General features: G+C 32.5%; 1 protein-coding gene and 1 long non-coding RNA gene across 4 annotated transcripts; one reads left to right on the top strand and one right to left on the bottom strand.

The window, feature by feature from the left end:
- Positions 1 to 1,763: 1,763 nt before the first annotated feature.
- LOC126683024 (uncharacterized) lies at positions 1,764 to 19,798 on the bottom strand. 3 transcript variants are annotated; one of them, XM_050378841.1, is made up of 12 exons: positions 19,634 to 19,798; positions 19,521 to 19,555; positions 19,366 to 19,435; positions 19,215 to 19,299; positions 18,874 to 19,061; positions 18,624 to 18,680; positions 13,334 to 13,490; positions 10,223 to 10,439; positions 8,286 to 8,399; positions 3,835 to 3,960; positions 3,700 to 3,751; positions 1,764 to 2,140 (listed from the first exon to the last, which is right to left on the bottom strand). In XM_050378841.1, exons 1-12 carry the CDS (start codon positions 19,682 to 19,684, stop codon positions 1,988 to 1,990), a joined length of 1,305 nt encoding a protein of 434 aa, XP_050234798.1. In that variant the 5' UTR covers positions 19,685 to 19,798; the 3' UTR covers positions 1,764 to 1,987. The 3 variants fall into 3 exon arrangements, with proteins under 3 accessions (XP_050234798.1, XP_050234800.1, XP_050234799.1); XM_050378843.2 differs by having other exon boundaries at positions 19,521 to 19,538; positions 19,634 to 19,780; XM_050378842.2 differs by having other exon boundaries at positions 19,627 to 19,734.
- LOC126683025 (uncharacterized) lies at positions 5,527 to 7,226 on the top strand. The gene is made up of 2 exons (XR_007641575.2): positions 5,527 to 5,723; positions 6,955 to 7,226. It is a non-coding gene; the product is annotated as an uncharacterized LOC126683025 (long non-coding RNA).
- Positions 19,799 to 20,888: the final 1,090 nt, after the last annotated feature.

Below are 20,888 nucleotides of genomic sequence, written 5' to 3'. Positions count from 1 at the left end.
AATTTAGGAGTAGTTTCCGGTATTAATCTCGCCTGAGTTCATAACTCCCAGATTATTACTTTTAGATCACGTGGTTAAGTGTTTTTAACCAAACAAGCCCTGCGAATATCTACATAGGTTCGTTAAAGTATCAAACCTCAAACCGATCCCGATTATAAATTCAAAGATTCGAGTCCGGAATATTTCCAGGCGAACAAGACTTAATTAGCATTAAAATGAAACGGTGGCCTTTTATTGTTCAATGTGCAAAATTCAATGTGCAGATGTGTTGTACATCTAGGTTTTCACTTCATAATTTTCTCAACCGGTTAAACCGGCAGTTGAATTGATTGAACCGGTTGAACCTTGAATCGGTGTTTTTACCGGTTCAGTTGCCGGTTCGGTTTTTAAAACACTGCATATAAGTTAACTACTAACTTTTGTTAAATCAAGACACAAATCTTCTATAATAATTAGATCTATTATATTTGCACATAAGTTTAAATGTTTTGCTTGTATAATTATATTAAAACACGGTTCAATTTGAGGATACAAAGTGTATCTATATAGTATTATATATATGCGTGTGCGTGTGTGTGCACGTGCGCGCGTGTGTGTGCGCGTGTGTTATTTAGTATGTTGTAATTTGACAATTTATAATTGCATAGGATTTTTGATTCTGTTTATCAATCATTTGGTCTGTAATGGAATAGATTATCTTATTTTGTACTTGTATAATTGTATTATAATTTGTAAGTAAATTGGAAGATATTGTAATTTAATTTTAGATCAAGTAGTTTAAATGTCTTTTAATAAAAAGGCTTAATTACTTAAAAACCACCCACCTTGAACTTTTTTTTCGTTTATACCCTGATCTAGGAAAAAGTTCATTTATACCCTGACGTATGTGTTTATGTTTCACCTCTACCACGAGGCACTAAATTAACCTCTTTTTATTTAAAAAAAAGTTTAAAATAGTCCTTCATTTAGAGAAAAATCCATTTCTAATTAATCTCTAATTAGTTTAGGTTAAAAATGAAGAACTATTTTAAACTTTTTTCTTAATGAAAAGAGGTTAATTTAATTCCTCCGGGTAGAGATGAAACATAAATACATACGTCAGGGTATAAATGAATTTTTTCCTAGATCAGGGTATAAACGAAAAAAAAGTTCAAGGTGGGTGGTTTTTAAGTAATTAAGCCTAATAAAAATTGGGCTTCTGAAACTGGCCATTGTTACAAGTTTTTGTTGTTAATTTCAGTTTTAAGTTGTTTCAAAAAGGATTTTGTTAAAATTTGGGCTTCTGAAACCGATTCATTAAACCAAAACCAAATTCTTTCCGGTGAAAATTAACTTCGGTGATTGATAAATATCAGAACAGTTCAATCCCCAATATTAACAAGTTTGGCACCATTGGTTTCTACAATTTCAAAACCGAACCGACCGATTGTCTACCCTGTATATGAGATCTTTTTTATCAATCATTAACGCCAACATAATATATCATCCATAACACATTTAATACCAAACTGAATTGATCCCCTTCCAAATAAAGCACCGCATAGAAGGCACATTTTAGCACAGCAAACCGAGATGACGGATACCTAGAATATAAAATTCAATCCCGTTCTAATATTGTTGTCTAGCAAGTTGGAACATATACTTAGAAATACTCACCTTGGATCCATCAATAACAGTCCCTGTTTAGCTCTCTTCATCGAACCTTGACTACTGCAGAAACGTCAATAAAACTAGAAGAGAGAAGGTAGAAATACATCAAATAATTGCCTAAAACGCAAACACCATAGTACTACTGAAATAGACAACATCAGCAAAGTTGTTTCGTTTTGTCACAAAATCAGAATGAGCTATTGCAAAGCCAGGAAGCGTATTCCAGATCCGACTTAAGCTAGACTATCAAAACTGTGAGCCAACAGTCCCCTTTACAGATACAATAGTGCTAAGACATTACTGATTTTCCTTAATCCAGTACATTCGCATCAGACCTTCAGTCAGCATCACCCAGTCCATCGCTCCCATCCCCTTTCTTCGAGATGGGCGCATAGTGAGAACTACATTTCTTAGTTTGTGAAGCAATTTCAGCATTCTTTCGCAAGACAGCTCCAGGTGATGGGTATGGCCGCTGCTGAAATAAAGGGCCCTGAAAATGCCAGAAAACATACAACATAAGGATCATGGTGAATAATTAAGTTGACATGCTAAAAACAGATTATATCAAGTGCTGCTCCATATAGAAAAATGTAGATGTGCGTGTATAGAGAGCTAGAAACGGAAGAGAAGCATGTATGATGGTTATTGCCCAGAGTATGAGGAGATTAACCCTCGTCCAAATGTGTGATTGTGAGTGATGACACAACTGATTCATGCAATAATAAGCATAAAATAATTGATGGAACATACACAGTTATGATTTAGCAGAGTCGAGTTGACACTACCAATCTCAATCTCAACTCAGACCTTAAAACTCAAAACCTGTAGTTCAACCCGGTCTCGATTGAGCTTCCTTTTTGAATCTTCAGCTTAAGCTGATGAAATAGTTGAATACTATGTACCAACTAACCTCAACTCAATTACCATGTAAAAGCTCTCAACAATATTGAATTCAAGCTTTAAATGCATGTTTACGGGTATAAAATCATACTGGCGATAGTTAGCTTTCCTTCAAATCTCCTTCCATTAAACACGTGGATCTACCACAATATCAACTTAATAAAGGACAAAACTTACAATATAGTATAATATGGACTAGCCGTGCAAGTTTCTCGAATTGAATTTAAAGGTACTGGTACTCAAACTTGGCTTACCAGTTTGCTTGAGTAAGGTCAAGAACTATTCTAATACGCATACAGTGGCCCACAGCTTGACTAATTTACACATGTACTAAAGCCACTATCTTGGTTAACTAGCAGGATATCAAGACCTATCAATGTGAATCAACTGTTTCCAATCTCAGTTTCACTTCATCTCATCAAAGCCATCATCTGCAGTTAAATTCTATAAGAGAGTCAAAGGTCATGCTTTTATATTGGGCCTACTAGTCTGCCACATGGGCAATGTCCAGTTTCAGGTTAAAGGGCATCAGAAAATAAGCATTTCACAAGAGAGCCAGAGGCCATACTATCACATAGGGCTTGCCAGTCTGCCATATTGGCAGCATCCGGTTTCAGCTTAAAGGGTATTAGAATATAAGCATACTCTACCAAAGCACATTAAATTACTGATTAGCCAGTCCCAGCAAGTACAGAAAAGGGAAGTAAATATCTTAAAAAGTGCAAGGTTATCAACTATTGCCCAAGAAATCACCATGATTGCACATGCAATATCTTTAAATATATAGCATCTTTGGTTACCACAACCAAAAACACAAATATCTGTGGACAAGTTAGTAAAAATGCAATGCTGGTAAAGCACATGTGAATTAGTATAGTTAGCTCAAATTTGGCTTGAGACAGGAAGGATAATTCTGACAACTGACTCACAAATTAGTTCATAGAAACATATTATCAAGCCACAAAACAAATTTCTGCTAGCAGGTTCCAGGTATTGCAGCATAGATAGATTATGGCATTGGCTTCGAGACAGGACAAGTCAGTCCCTGGACTCATTGCCACTGAACTCATATTTGCACAAGCACGTTTCTCACATATGTTAAGATGGACAACTAGCAAAATTTATATGAATTTGCAGCAGCAAAACTACCGTAGCAGTGGTATCAGCTGCTCTTGGCTGTACTCCTTTCAGGCCAACAATCCTGCAGAATCAGCCAAACAGGAATGAATATAAAAAAATTCTCATGGTTATAATGTATCAGATATGATCTAAATGAAAACATACCAGCCACCACGGGGAGCATCCGAATAAGAACTTGGGTCCATGGGATCCAACTCATCATCTTCGGTGTGGGCACGTTTTCTACTATCTTTTATGTTTCCCTTGCCCATAGGAGGTTTCCAATTGGACCTAGAAACTCAAAATGAACAATTTCAGAATTAGTGGTTTGGTTTATGCCAATTATTATTATTTCTAATTTGCATTTTGATATGGTCCCGCAAATAGGATCTCGTCACAGGTCTACTACTCGGAAAATCTCGTCGATTTCCCTTGTTTTTCCTGTTCTTCGATAAACCTATTTTTGAGATGTTAATAGTGATTTGTTCAAGAGATCACCAACTCTCTTTTTCTTTATTTTTGACTGAATTATTGATTACTTTATTGAATATAAGCATCTCCTTTAAATAGAGAAGAATTAAAACTACAAGAAAAGAATTCCTACTTAAGAAGAATTCCTAATAAGCATAAATAATACTTCCTAAATAATAGAAAAGAAAATACTTCCTAACTAAAAGTCTAGATTTTAGCTAACATAATAGGAACTTTGTTATTACAGCTGTAATAAAACAGCTGGTCATAACACATTTTTACATCATTACAAACATATCAAACTCATTAAGTAATATTAGTTGAAGATTAACACAGTCAGGAACTTCCATATCATTCAGATGCACCATAAACTACTAATGAAATTTTAGTTTGCAGGAAGGACTTGTGTGTAGCTTGCTTTGCAGGCGTTGCAAATCACAAGCAAATTCCAACATAGAAGTTAGTACTTTTCTCTGTCTTGCAAACCAAGGAGACCAATAAGTAGACTTTCCAAGAGTCGCCTACTTAATTTCTTCCAACTTAAGGTCCTATGTCCATCAAAGAACAGAGACAATAAAATCTGAACATTTAAGCAGCAATTAGAAAACAAATATATAGAAAGGCAGCCTGCTGGGAAATTCAACTTGGTAACGCTGCATAACAATGATGTCATCAGCAAATAAACATTTTTCCATTCTTTCTTCGTTTTCCAATCTTTGGAGTGACTTTTGGCTACCAATAAGTATTCTGCAGATTGATCATGTCAAAATATTTTGAAGCCAATGAACAAAATATCTCCTTCATATTGAATCAGTTTTTAAACCTCTGATGATAGACTAAGAACTATGTAGCACCAAACACCCTTTAGGGATTGACATGCATGTTTCCAGTACCATTAAATAAAATATGTACCGGACAATGCATAACAGAGAAGGTCCAATAGAAGGAAGCAGGAAGTATCATACCAGAAAATGGTATTATAAACAATGAAAAATTTCTAGCTATAGCAGCATTAGAGATTTATACTATCGAAAGCATGACGATCACTGATCATCAACTAATCTATATCCATAGACATCTTTTTTCAATCAATTAGAAGAAATTCTCGCTCCAACAATCATTCTTAAATAATTTCTCACCGGTACTTGAAGTTCTCTCGTAATGCAGTTGCATCTATGATAGGCCCTAGATCATTTCAATTTTAAACAAGATAGCTAAACATAGCTGGACATAACAACAAGGGTATTTCTTACTTTTGGGAAATTTCAAGTAACACAAAGTTTATAAAGAAGCTTAATTTGCTTCAAACAAATTATATCTTAAGAGAGTATTAATTTATTGGTTCAGAATTTCAAAACTCAATGGAAAGCTAGAAGTAAATTTGAATTCTCAAAAAGAATTGAAATTTGAACTCATATGTGTCGTGTTTTCTGGGTTTAATGGCGGTTTCAACAATTTCTGGAAAGGACCCTGAAAACAAAGACCCAAATCTATTTTCCCCTAAAGAACAACTTGCAGTGGCCGGAGATATGTTGCGGTTGCCGGAGGAATTAGATTGGCAACAACAAACTGAATAAATCAAGGTTAGTAACTTTCATTTTTATTGATGGATATGATTTCCCAAAATCGCATATGCTATGAAAAGGATCAAATCGATGGTGAATCGGCAATCGTATATGGATCCCAAGTAAGTAATTATAGTAATAGAATGCTGAAATTTGGTTGAGTTTGAGTCCAAAGTTGATTATGAATATGATTGAGTGCAAAACCTGATTAGATATTAAACTGCTCATAATTACATGAGATTTGATTTAACAAATATTCTTATATCTTATTTATCACAAAATATTATCATATCTTACATTTTAAAATTTACTATTTAATATCGAATAAAGAATACTATTTCTTTATGCATTCAAATTATATATCAGAATTAAAAATTAATGCTTGAATTTTCAATTATTTCAGTTTTTTTTTTCTCACTTTTTTATTGATTTCTTCTATTATTGATGTCTTGATGGTGTTGTTCAACATCCATTTTTCAAGCAGTTTTATGGGTTGATAACTAAATTTGATTTTATCACACTACGATTTTATTTTATTTTATTTCAAATTTTGGTTTCTTGAATTTGAATTTGGAATTTAAGAAGTTCACCAATTTAATTTTTGTGTTTTTGTTTCACTTTAGTAGCCATTTGTCTTTTAATTTCAGATTAAATTTAAAAAAATCCTTACATCATAGAGCAGTTGTGATATTTGATATAAAATGCATAATGACTTCTATTTTTTATCATGATCATCAAGTTTGTTTTTAAGATTGTAATATTTTGTACTCTATTTTTTTTTCTTGTGCAACGAGAAGTATTATAATTTGTAGTTTTTCCATAATAATTGAAACAAATTTCCATACATACCTTTCTTTTCAACAAATTAACTTATCTGCCGTGATTTAGTTTTACTACTTTGGAGTGATTTAATATCACATTTTTGTACTCATTGTGAGGTTTTTTACTCCTTGTGAGGTTATTGTACTCCTTGTGAGGTTATTGTACTCTTCGTGAGGTTATTGTACTCCTTGTGAGGTTTTGTACTCCTTGTGAGGTTAAAGTACTCCTTGTGAGGTTAATGTTCTCTTTGTGAAGTTTTGTACCCCTTCTAAGGTTAAAGTGCATTGATGAAGGTCTCTACCGTCTGAAATGTTCAAGATAAGTTCTGATATAACTTGAAATATTAGTAACAGATTTGTAGTTGTTGGTATGATTTGTATTAATATATTGAGTTTTATCACTTATTATAGTTTTCATTATTTTTCAGGAATAATATCACCTGAAATTGCGGAGACACTGGCATAAGGCGAGAAAGATATACACTATCAATAATAGAAGTCATAATTCTTGATACCGTTCGCTTACTTTGCACATGTTAAGCGAATGTGTAATTAGATGGCCCATGAAGTGGCTAATAAGTCCTTATATCCTCCTTTTTAGGAGTTATTCAGTGTATTATGTTAATTGCAGTAACCATTACTGAGAAATATTATGTACTTCTATTTTCATATATCAATATAATCCTTGTTTTGACAAAAATATATATATATATATATATATATATATATATATTTTGATCATAATATTTTACATAATAAATTTATTTTAGAAAGATCGTGATATTCTTAAATTTTTATTTTTAAGAACTAATATGAATAAATTTTGTGTGGAGTAATACATAAGCGTAATCACAAATCATGAAAATTTTATCCCTGTTTGGGTATTTCTTTCCCCTTTATGGGTGACTACATCACATAGTTGATTTATTATTATGTAGAGTGTTTTAATTTTTCATAAGAGGGGCCTCCCAATCGGCCCCTCTAACTCCTATTTTCGGTAGATAAATCGGGAAGTCTCTTCCAGTATCAGGTATGATTACACTAAACTATTATTTTATTTAAAAAATAAACAGGTATGCTATGGTGGGAAACTTTTTATGGATAGTTTTTCAATTTACGCTACTACATGGTGCAATAAACTCACAAGGTACTACTATAGTATCATATCATTTCTACCACTGGTACGTGTCCTGGTCATCTTTAATATTGTCATTTTATTTTATCGTTCTACCGTTTGTTTAACAAATTATTTAAACATTGGTTTATCTAAATTTGTTAAATGGATGTGTATTTGGATGGCTCATATAGTAGCTACAAAGTCCACATATTATTAATTGTTTAAAGAATGGCTCATTTCCTTCATGGGATGATCATTCTTCTATATTTCTATATATTGTTATCTCTGGCAAAAAAAAAAAAAATTATATCTTAAGACAATGGCATTAGAGAAATGGACGAATCTAAGCCATGTACTGCGTATTTCCCTGACCAGTAACAACAACTACAAGACCCACCCACTTGCATGTAAATTATAGCATTGTGACCGTCAAATTAAAATTCACCACATTGCGTGTGTCTGAGGTTTGGAAAATTTGAAGGTTATATGAGTTGCACTCAAGAGACTCACATCGGCTCAAGAGAGTTAGATTTTTTTAACCAATAAACCCTCTTGCGTATAATTATAAGAGTTGTTTTTTTCTGTCAAAAGCCATTTAAGCATAGATCTAACTTCCAAAAAAGATAGAGTGGGATCAAATACCTCTGCTGTGAAGCCTTTCTATCAATACCAACTTCGATGTTTCCGCAATTGCTGGCTTGCTTCTGGTTATTCAGACTACATGCTAAGCTGCGATGCTGTGGAAGATTGAGAACTCTGCATTGTATATAACTCTAAATTAAATAAAAATAATAAAAAATAAATTGGTTTGATAATTAAAACTTATAGATGCTCTCATGAAAAACAAAAATGAGATAATAAGGGAACTAAGTATTGAACTAAAAAAATGATGCAACAAATATCATGAATTAAATATAAGTAATCTTTGTATGCCTCTTCATTGAGTTAAAATCATTATATATTGCTAAATCATGCTACTATTGAAAGATTTATAATACATTTAGATTCTTTGGAGGTCACCATGTCAGACATGCTGAATCACCTGAAACCTCATGCTTGCCCGTAGCTTAAAAGCATTGCCAATGTTACAATATTCATTTAAGACCAATTTCAACAAAATGTAAACTTCATCGAATTATAATTATTACTCAATTCCCCTTAAAGATCAAGAAACTATTCTGAAAAGTAGGCTATAAATTATTACACCAAATTTGATATAAATTTACACAAATATAAAACAAGTACTACGTTTTCGTCTGTAACTACTAACACTATTTCTTACACTGAAAAGAATATTCTCTACATATTTCTTTTTATATTATTATTATTAGTTCCACACTACTTTTTTCTTTCACAATTAATACCCAAATTTAAGTTTTTTTACATATTCATCAAAAAAAAATTCAAATGTATCAATAATAAATAATAAAATATAAACATAATATTTTTATTATATAATAATTAAATTTTACTTAATTGAATGAATTATAAGAAATCAAATTTATTATTTATATAATAGGTAAATAAAACATTATTTTAAGAAACCAAAAATACAAAAGAAACATTACATTGAAATTTTAAAAGAAATACAAAACAAGTGATAGATAAACACAGTAATTTATGTATAAAATAACAAAACAACAAAAAGATATACAGTTAGTTGAGAAATACTTGTGTGAACTAGTTCGCCGCGTAGTATTATGAACCATCCATTTATCATGTGATACGTGTCAATAATAAATGTCATAACCAATCAATAAAGTGGGCCACAAAAATAATTTGCAAAGTTAAAAGAGAAAATGGCATAGTGAACAGTGATATACCAGAATTTGCATGTCTATGCTCACTTTCACAGAATTTGTATGAAAATGGTGTCTAGTTGGGCACTATTTTTACACCAAATTTGTTTGTCTCATTCCAATTATGGAGTGGGTTGGAGACGCTCTAACCATGTTCAAAATTATGATCATCTGGATGCAGTAGTCGACAAATGGGTGAAGAATGCATGGAGAAAGTGGGATAATAAAAGAAAAGTGATAAAAGAGAAGTATGGTCATGAAATTTCATCTGTCATAAGACAAACACATGAGACTTTCTGGCGCATGTATCAAAGTTTGAGTGTCCATATGGTATGGAGTTTGGCAAACACAATTTTATTTGGTGTGACATGTTAATTAGTTTTGGGCAACACATTATAGATTTTCATGGGATGCAACTAAGTGCCATGTATCTTAGACAACAAATGGAATGTATTTAACCCCACCGAACATGTTCAGTGAAGGTAATCCTTTCTCGAAGGTCCCTGCTCTAAGCAATGCAAGCCGATCCAACTCTCTTTGACCATTCCATAAACAATGTATTAATTTAGCTTTGCTTTATGTAAATTTAACATTTTCGTTCATTTCGGCCGTTAACGTCTGATACAGATATACTCCAGATACCGAATTCAAATACATGTTTATGGGTGTCTTAATAGAATTTTGATCTCTTTACACATTAGTACAACTTCTTCAAGAAAATATTACCAATATCGACGAAAAAGGAAGCAAACCCTATTCAGTAATTGATGTTGGATTTACCTGGTGCAATGATTGCAGTAACCCCATGCCTGCACAAGGCCAACTCCCCATCCACCACATCCAACGCATTTATTTGGCTCAAACGACTGACCAACCCAAGTATGATGATTTATGGAATCCGTGTTGTTAGAATGTTGTTGTGTGGCAACAATATGAGTTGAATCAGGACGCTCCCATTGTGATACATGGGTCTTCATATTATAGTAATATTTTTGGCCTGTGGATGGAGAATAAAAAATTAGAGAAAGAAAGAAAGAAACTTCAAACAACATTGATGCTCATTATCTAGTCGGTATTTGATGATTCTACAATTAATCGTTGCACCAAAAGAAGCACTAGTAGAATTCTTTCTTTTCCTAGAAAGGATTTGTAAACATAACTCGAGCGAAAAGCTGCAACTACAATATGCAAGCCCTGGAGAATATGCCTCCTTAGAACTTTCAAACATCACTGAATATTAATGGGGACCAGCCTCCACAAATGATCTAGGGTGCTATGCCTTCTAAATTTCCTCGACCTAACAAGTCTTTCATTGAGAAATTCTTTACCGAGAATTTAACAAAACTAGCGTAACGCAAATACCTCTCATCACTTGACTTGCACCAAGTTAAAGCCGTGCCTATAATGCGGTGAATTATCACGCAGATATACCAATTGAAAAGAAGTCCACCTTGACCAATTTCTAGGGCAACAACACACAAGTTCAAAATCATCATCGTTGGACGGCTTTGGTAATGAAAAGAGGCTAAAAACGTTCCTTGCTAGGGTGATAAATCCTTCATATCTAAAAACAGTACCAGTATTCATAAGAGGCAAGTTTTTGGATGGAAAATGGGCTGATGACTTGGGCATGTAGGATTTGACTTTGTAAAAGAAATGTGAGACAAAAGTAATCATGTCCATTGAAGTCTATATTCCTTCCTAAATGCTCATGGTAGCAGGCTTAGAATGTCAATTCCTTGATGCAATCTTTCGCCTCATCTTGGCTAATAATACACATATATGTTCAAAATTCAGCTAGCTCAGACTTTATAACATCAAGGGGGTGTTTTAGTTGGTTAAAAAATAAGGAGTGGATGAGAATGAAAACGAATGATTCTTGTTAGTGTTTGTTTTATCAAAATTTACCTATGAATGGAAATGTGATTCCACCTTCAACGGAATCACCCATTTCCCCGTTCATCTATGGGAATGAACTTTTCATTTCTACGGGATTTAACTCAAAATTCAACTAAATATTTTAATAAATAAATAAACAAAATACAAAATTATTTAAAAAATTAATTTTACAACTTTTATTTTTAAAAATATAATATAATAGAAAATAAAAAATAAAAAATATTTTTAATAATTTTTTATATAATTTATTTAATATTAAAAAAAATATTGATTTTCATTTGTAGAAGTGTATTTTTGGTTCGAACCGAAACGAATAAAAAAAATCAAAACCGAACCAAAATTTTAAGGATTTAAATTTTTCCAATCAAACCGGACCGGTTATTTCTGTCATTTTTGGTTCAGGTTGATGATTTTGATTTAGTTTTTATTGAAACTTAATGTCCAAAATCGAAATGAACTGACAATTCAATTTCTTAAAATTTTAATTAGAATGAAATGAGATGTTTGATTTTTTCAAAATCAAGCCCAACCAAATGTAAATTTTCCAAATTGAACCAGACCCACCCATCAGTTCGGTCGGATTTTTGGTTCACCTAATTAATTTGGTTCGTTATTTTAGAACTTAAATATAGAAAAATATATCCAAAACCAAACTTACCTAAAAATTCTTTTTTTTTAAATATCAAATCGAATTCGATCCATTTTTTGGTTTGGTAAAATTATTTCGGGTTGGTTTAAATTAGAACTTGAGTGAAAAACTTTTGGCCAAAACCGAACCAACCAAAAAATGATTTTTTAGAATATCAAACTAATCGAACTGAACCAAGTTAAAGTTTTCTACTCCCTCCGTCCCATTTTAGAAGTCCCATTTGACTTTACACACAGATTAAGAAAACATTAATTATTCTTGTCTTTTCATGTTTTTTCATGTTTTGCCCCTATTAATGATAGTGGAATTTTCTATAGAACTCTTTTAAGATAACTAAAATAAGGGTAAAATAGGGTATTCAATGGAAAAATATTCTAAAAATAGTAATGAGACTTTTTAAATGGGACATCCCAAAATGGAATATGGGACTTCTTAAACGGGACGGAGGGAGTATTTTTTAGAACCGAATCGAACCAAACCAAAATTTTGGTTGGTTCATTATATTTTCTATTTTGTTCAACAACAAACAAACCAAAATTTTAAGGATTTAAATTTTTCAAACCGAACAAGACTCGGCGGTTCGGTCGGATTTTCGGTTTGCTTATTTTAATATGGTTTATTAGAACTTAACTAAAAATATTGTGTTCAAAATCGAACCAATCTGAAAAGCCAAATGTTTTGTAATATCAACCCGACCAAATTTAGTTCGGTTTTTATACACTCCTACTCATTTTCATTCCTAAACTATTTTATTGAACCAAACAACATATGAAAAACAATTATTTTCCTTATCATTCCTTCTCATTCTCATTTCTAACCCTGAACAAAATGTCCCCAGGAGTACAAATCAACAAAGACACAAAGAAAGCAGCCATAAAGAATTCCAGAACCAAATTGAACAAAAGACAAGACTGTGATAGGCATAATCAAATAATAAAATAGATTTTAGAATTTATAGATCTCTTATCAATATTAAATATTGTATCTTTCTTGATCACTGTTTATGACAACTCAATATAAAATAATTCTACAAAAAAATTAAATAAATTATAATACGATAACAAGGTCTTCCTTACTTAAATTATGATGTAATAAAAACACTAATACCTAAAAGAGCATGTCAATTATCAAAATTTGGGTCATCATAGCTGTGAGATCTTAATGTAGTACAATAAACCGTTCAAAAACACTGACCCCCCCGACCCCCCCCCCCCCAACCGAAATCAAAGTGATGGAATCTGCACAGCATTGGAAACTATGTATTCACGCAAATATAAACTTGTCCTCTATTGTCAAATGTGCAAAGACAAGATGGATAAATAGATGTTAGAATTTCATAGTACCAGAAGTTTCATCAACAGATTGCACCCAGTCGTCAAAAATAGGTTGAGATGATAGAGCATAACTAGAAGTTGTTTCAACAGGCCTTTCCCACTGACTCTTTCCATTGCATTCATTGTAATAGTATAACGTACCAGAGGAGGGATCTTTTGCTTCCACCTGAATGCAAACGGGCAGATATTGCCATTTCATATTATAGACAATTCCACGAGAAAAAATTATTAAAGAGGAAGAAGTAGCCTAGAAAACTTGGTTTATCCTCTACAATTAAAATGAATATATTGCCATTTCATATTATACAGCAAACAATCTCCAATTTCTTTCAAAAAACATATTTTTCCCTATAAAATAAGCTCAATTAAGTAGGAGCTGCAACTCTTCATTACAAAAAAAATCATTAGAGCTGCTGTTTACAGCAGCAAATAAGTTGGACGTTAAAAGTCTAATAATTTACGTATAAGAGTTCTACTTTTGTTTAGTTGAATCCCAATCAACTAAACCCTTAGTTCCAAGTTCCAACTAGCCAAGTCACATCTAAGACCATACTCTCCAAGTTATGTTTAGAAACCATTTCCTTCAGTAGAAATTCATCTAAATTTCTGTTTAATATTTTTATTTGTGCAACCAAATAATAATAATAGTATAGCAAAAAATATTGCAATGGTTTAAAAAAGACTTATCCCCTTAAAAACCCCTCACCTTTTAGCCCCCAATTCAATTGCACCCTCACGTTGCAAAACCACCAATTTTACCCAAATTACAACATTTCACTTTCAATTGCACCCTCAAATATTAAAATCACCACCTTTTGGTTTCAATTACACCCTTAAGCATCAAATTAACCTTTTGTCCAATACTTCAAATTTTAATAAATACTCTAAATGGTCCTCATAGTTACAATTAATACAAAAAAACCATCTTTCTTAAATTTTTAAAAAATAATATTTTTTACTACATATAAATCAATTAAATATATTCTCAAATTTAAAACCGTTCATTTTTCTCGAGACGAACCTAAAATACCCCTAATTTTAATTTAAAAAAAATAAAAGAATTAATCCAACCCGAGGACCGACCCAAGCACCACCACAAAAGTTTCCGGTCATGTCTCGGTAAGTTGATCCTTTATTCAATTTTTAATTTATTGTAAAAATTAAAATAATTAAAACCCGCTATGCTACCGACGCCGGAAAACGCCATGCCACCAATGATGAACAGACCCCAAGTTGGGTTTGTTATGAAGAGACCATTCTTCACCTCCGCCAAATCCACGCCCAAATCCTTCTCCACAATCTCTCTTCTAGTAGCCGCATCTCTACCCAGTTAGTCTCTTCTCTTCTTTACGCAAATCCATTGTCCACTCCCTCTCACTCTTCAACAATTTTCATCTCAAAAACTTGGTATCTTTTTAATCCATTGATTCATGGGCTAACAGCCAATTTCCTATTTGAAGCTGCCATTTCCCATTTTGTTCTCATGCTCAGGTTTGGATCTGTTCTTTAAGAACATATCCAAACAGATCCGGCTTGTTCATGAAGAACATATCCGGTTTGGATCTGTTCATGAAGAACAGATCCGGCCTGGATCTGTTCTTCATGAACAAATCCATGGATGACCGGAAAATTTTCCGGCAGTAGGGGTAGTGGTTGGGTTGGAACGGGTTTTAAATTTTTGATTTTAAAAAATATAAAAATTATTTTATATGTAGAAAAATTATTTAATTTTTTAAAAATTATTGAATGTAAATTTCTTTAACGTGTAGAATAGTTTCGACAAAATTATTCAAATATCGGAATATTGTCAATTAATTTTGTATAGTCGAGGCGACGTATTTGCGGATATACTTTTTTTATAATATAATATTATTTATATTATATAAAAAATTAGTATTAAATTTTATAATTTTTGAAATAAGTCTTTTTTTTTTTAATTTTAAATATAACATTAAGCACTATTTAGAATATATGTTAAAATATAAAGTATTAATTTAAACATTTTTCCAGTTAAAAGAGGTAGATTTGATGCTTGAGGGTGCAATTGAAAGCAAAAGGTCGTAATTTGGGTAAAATTGGTGGTTTTGCAACGTGAGGGTGCAATTGAATTGGGGCTAAAAAGTGGGGGGGTTTTTAAGAGGATTAGCCTTTAAAAAACATGTGGGTTACTGCTTACTTGCAACTATGATTAAAGTTGCTGACTTACTGCCATGCCCCTTGTATATAGAAACAAAAAAAGTTATAGCCTTTAATTCATAACAAAATTCCGCGGCCTACTTATAACTTTTCCATTATATATATATAAGAGCAGCTTTTTGTCCGCTAGACTAATGAAGTGTGCATCTCTGATAAAGTTCCATGTTCTTTATAATATCCATTATGATGCTAAATTCATGATATGTTACAGATCTTATGGGATATTTTCAAATCATTTAATGTTAGACTCCAAAATTGTAACTTCCTTAGGTTTGATATGTCTCTTACATATATTTCAAATTTTGTATTGCATTATATTGTCATGCTATGGCGATTGTAACTTCTTTAGGTTTGATACGTCTCTTGTATATTTTTTAACTAAAAATTTACCGGATCACTATGATTTCTATTTCTTGCATTTTTTTAGTTCAAGAATCAAGATAAAGCAGGCTTATAGACATGAAATATGCACATGGCAGTGGTAATACAGAACTGTTATTGTTTAATTCTTCCACTCATTTGAATTCTTTTATTTTCTAGACATATATTTCTGATTTTTTTGTCAAACAAGAGGAAAATCATAATTTGCAGATATATTGATGATGTTGAAGCAGTAGCACCTCCTCCATGGGCTACTGCTATCCAAATTACCAATCCTATGTTTCTTCTATGACAATGTCATCTCCAAAAGCTCCTACTCCAGTGGAAACTAATAGTACTCCCACTTCCACCTTATCTATAAGTACAAAAAATTGATATAGTGTATAGGGACATGTCAAAAACTTAAAAAATACTGATGGGAATGAAACTGGAAGGATCAAGTGTATGTGGTGTAAAAACTTCATTAGTTTAATAGTTTTTTTTTTACCAAAATTAGTTTAATAGTGAGTTGGTCAATTCAGGGGTGTGGAAACACTTAAGAAAGACATGTAGAGAGTGTCCAATTATGAAAGAATTGAATGAAGTACATAAGAAAAAGGAAATGGACAAAAGACAAAAAAAAAATGAATTTTAAAAGTGAGACTATACAGAAACTAGAAAATTAAAGTATTGGCAATTTGATCAAGAAGATATACGGGCAGCCTAGTTGGGATAAAATTAAGGATGAGGCTTCTTTTAGATTTATTGAGGGGGATGGTTGTGAGAAATTTATTGGAGTCAGCATTCCGTATTTCAAGCATTCTTTAATTATTGCACATCACAATTGATGCTAGTTGGAATATGCAAAAAAGAATTTGATCAAGACGATGTGTTGTGGACAACTGTTTATTATGGCTGTAACAACAAACTTATTGTTTTAGAGTTTCTAAGTAGGAATTCTTTCACCTTTATAATTTAGATTCTTCATTACTTAAAGAGGAGTATATTCAATAAGGCAATCAATATTCCAGTCAAACAAAAATAAAGAAAAGGAGAGTTTGTAATCTCTTAAACAAATCACCATTATAACCTCAAAAATAAGTCTATTGAAGAACAGAAAAAACAAAAAAACTCGAGATTTTTCGATTAATAAACGCGTAACGTGATCCTATTGGCGTGGCCATAACAATTTGGTATCAGTGTTGGTCGTCATGGGTGATTACGATCAATTGACAACTAATGTGCAAGATTTGGACCCAAGAATGATGAAATCCAATCAGAAATTAACTAGGAGATATGTGAATTACGCGAGAGTGCCAAAGCAATATAATGCATGATGGCACTACAATTTTTAGGCAAAGAAATGACATGTGATAGCAAAGTTGTGTCAGAAAGCAATAACCAAAACTTAACCGGGCAGCCAATAAAAAAATTGGAGCATCAGTTGTCCCAGAATTTTCAAAACTTGAGTTTCCCTCGTGCAATGGGAAAGAGGGCCCTCTAGAATGTTTATATCGTTGTGAACAGTTCTCCACTTGAAAAAGCTACATCTTCAGCAACTAACCAAGAACAGAAAACATGAGGCAACAATTTTGAATTAGCTTCCAATGTGGGAAGCGGGATTGTTGCACCCTCAATTAAGCGTTTGACCAAAGCTCAGATGTCAGAACGAAAGAAGATGATAATGTTTTAATTGCAATGAACTTTACTCAAATGGGTACATGCCATTGTCTTAAGATATAACTTGTTTATAGCCAAACCTCATAGGTTATATGGTAATTCACCCTAGTTAGACTCCAGCGGTCTTTAAATTGGACGAAATAGATTCAAATATATAATTAATTATATTAGATTTTGATGTGTACTTTTTTTCCTTTCTGCTACCAGAAACATTGCCTTGGAATCTTGACAATCAATGTACATATATTATCATATTAATGAAAGGAATAACAATCTTTTTTCTCACAAGTGGATGGATTTTTTTGGAGGATTGTCGGGAACATACTATCCAATGTGTGGTTATGACTTAATCTATAGTCTTAGTTTTCAATTCCTAAGTTTCATTATGAATTAGACTAGACAATATTAGATATCAAGATTTTATAGAACCTTTTAAGACAAATCACAACACAAGGCCCCAAATACTCCTGCACCTTAGTAACAGTTCCACGTAGTGCAACACCTGTGGAATTGTCTCATCTTGTAGCCTCTGCAAGACCGAAACTATTGGAAAAACCTTAGCCTGGATTATAATTTCTATCTTCCAGGAAACAATTGAGTCATTTAAAATCGTCATTGCTGTCCTAAATTGTTTGTCAGCCCTTCTAAGGGTCATTTCACGTGATAATAAGTATGACCTTTTTATAATGAGGTCATCGTTCTTTCATTTTTGTATCTAGGTCAATCTATAACTACCATTTTAAATGCAGTAAAGCAGACAAAAAACATCCTTTCAAACTATAATATTAAATGATAAAAAGAAATAAAGATAATCTATAAGTCTTAATGGTTACTTCTCTCATTTTGCCTATTGAAGTCGGAACTTCGTCTAAAGTTTGCCCAACATATATCCACCAGTTGGAAAATTCAAAATAAGGGCTAATCATAGTTATCAACTGTTCAAACATGAAGAGAGCAAGCAAATAAAACTAGAAAAATTATTGGTATGTGGAAACATTTTTTAAAGCTGTTAACCTTGAACAACAAAGAGATGTGAAATAGAGATAGCAAAAAAATGACATACCCATCCAGAAGGTAATTTTCCAGGTTCAACAGGTTCTGTTGTACTAGTCTCCAGCTTCTGCAACGAGATAAAAGTGAAGTTAAGACATTTGAAAACAAATGATTGCATAATTAGAGAAAGTAGAGCTAGTTTAAGGTCAAAAGCAATACAAAAATTAGATGATGCAGTGACACGAAAAAGCTAAAATGAAAAATGCCGAGTTATTTTTCAAGAGTAAAAAAAGAAAGAAAATGAAAACAAATGAACATGCATTTTGATCTTTCAACGGACAGCTTTTTCCAATGTCAGCATTTAGAATACCCCTTGCTTTCAACTTCTGCTTAAGGTAGTCCGGTAATTCCCTCTTCTTTTCCGAGTCTCTGTCAAGCTCGGGCCTCAAAGAAGCATAATATGCACCTCCACCCGGTACACCATAACCATTACCAATTTCTACATGAGCTGCAGGGAAAGATAGAGATTATTTATTTCACGCAACTGCATCTAAATGATGAGCGTATTATTAGAGTATGTTTCAGCATAAATAATTTGTTTTTTCACAAACATAATGTACAATAAAAAAGAAGAAAGAAACGAAGGCAATACATTATCAACCTTGTTGAGCAACAGAAACAGCAGGTTTGGGATGCTTTGATGCCATTTGGGCGCGATGTTGGGCGGTCATCTTCAGAAGATGCTCCTGCAACAACAGAAACATTCTGAGTAAACGAAATACAATTAGAGCAGAGAAGAAATAAGACCAAACCTTTAAAGCAGTGGGATCACATCGTTCCGTAAGAACATCTTTGTGAGCTTCTAAAGCTTCACCTGCCTCTCTATAAAAATAAACGGTGAAGTTACATAAACTTGGTATGTGATTGTAATTGTAATTGTAACTGTAAGGAAACGAAGAGCTCTCACCTTTGATCTTGAATTACTCTTTGGGTTTCAAATTCCTGACAAAAATTAAAATGTTTAGAGTTCAAAAGTAAAGAATGAAAAGGGACGGTGAAGAGAGGAAGCGTACGCCGTACATGGTGACGGAGAAGGAGGTTTTGAATGTCGTCTGCACTATTGTCACCCATCTATCTATTCACAAGTGATATGCTAAGAAGATGATTATCACTTCCTCCACCGAATTTCCCCACTTTTCTCACAACTTCTCTTCTTCTCCAGAGTTGTAAGCGGACCCCAAATTACTACGAGGTTGCAAATTAAATAAGCCTAATGTTTTAAAAAACCCCGACCTTTTAGCCCCTTTTCAATCATACCCTGACGTTGAAAATTTGTCAATTTTACCCTATTTTGCATTTTTGTGTTTCAATTGTATCCTGAAAAATTAAATTAACGTCTTTTACATTTGGAAATTTGTTTAAAACATTCTCCATGTCTCGCATATATTGATTGTATATTTTTAAAATTTATTTAAATTTAGTTAAATTAATTAAGAATTTAAATTAGTGTTAATTTGATTATGGTTTTTAGTTAGTTTTTAAAAATAAAGGACTTATTTGTATTTTTTTGAATAAAAAAAATTTAATTTCATGTTTAGACTTAATTAATTGAATGATTTCATCATTTAAGTAAAAAAATTAACAAAAATTAAAATACTGGGGTACAATTGAAAACGGAAAATTCAAAAATGGGTAAAATTGACAAATATTCAACGTCGGGGTGGAATTGAAAAAAATTTAAAGGTGAGGGATTTTTGAGTGATTAGGTCAATTAAATAATGTGGTTTCTTAGTTTTTCCTTTTATTATTGGCCTAATACCTAAGAAAAACCCGACTTTTTAGCTCTTTTTAATTAGAATTATTTTTCAAATATTTGTTTTTCCTCCAAATATTTTTTTTTAGTAAGCCCATCCGGTTTCCAAGGCTTCGCCCTGACTAATCCGGATCCGACCCGCATCGCGCACCTGGCATGGTGGGTGAGTCTGCCAGTGGGAATTTTCTGCATTCACAGGACTCGAATTCGAGACCTTGCTTAAGCGATATCAAGCCAGTTACCACTTGTACCAACCCCCATTGGTCCCAAATATTTTGTTATGTGTAAAATTTTAAGAAGAGAAATTCATAGAAGGAAATAGCAGAAAAGGAGAGATCAAGAAAGAAATCAATTTCTATTCATATTCAGCATGTCATTTACAGTGATAAGATCTGCAATTTATAGGATTACAATACTTTTCTCTCACTAATGCCAGCACATACAATAAGGACAAAAACCCATAAAGAATTGAAAACAGAATTGGAAAGATACTCATCAACACCAAATATGTGTGATCTAACA

Source organism: Mercurialis annua, linkage group LG5 (assembly GCF_937616625.2).
Source record: "Mercurialis annua linkage group LG5, ddMerAnnu1.2, whole genome shotgun sequence".
Classification (NCBI taxonomy): domain Eukaryota; kingdom Viridiplantae; phylum Streptophyta; class Magnoliopsida; order Malpighiales; family Euphorbiaceae; genus Mercurialis; species Mercurialis annua.
The sequence above is the reverse complement of the archived record's forward strand: the minus strand, read 5'-3'. Positions and strand labels throughout refer to the sequence as shown.

Excerpts from the sequence above, each read along its gene's own strand:
- LOC126683024 (XM_050378841.1), bottom strand. The coding sequence starts at position 19,684 with ATGGGTGACAATAGTGCAGACGACATTCAAAACCTCCTTCTCCGTCAC. Across the intron at positions 13,491-18,623 it reads GAAAATTACCTTCTGGATGG|GTGGAAGCAAAAGATCCCTC; the intron begins GTATGTCATTTT and ends GTTTGCATTCAG. Across the intron at positions 3,961-8,285 it reads AGAAAGGCTTCACAGCAGAG|GTCCAATTGGAAACCTCCTA; the intron begins GTATTTGATCCC and ends TTGAGTTTCTAG.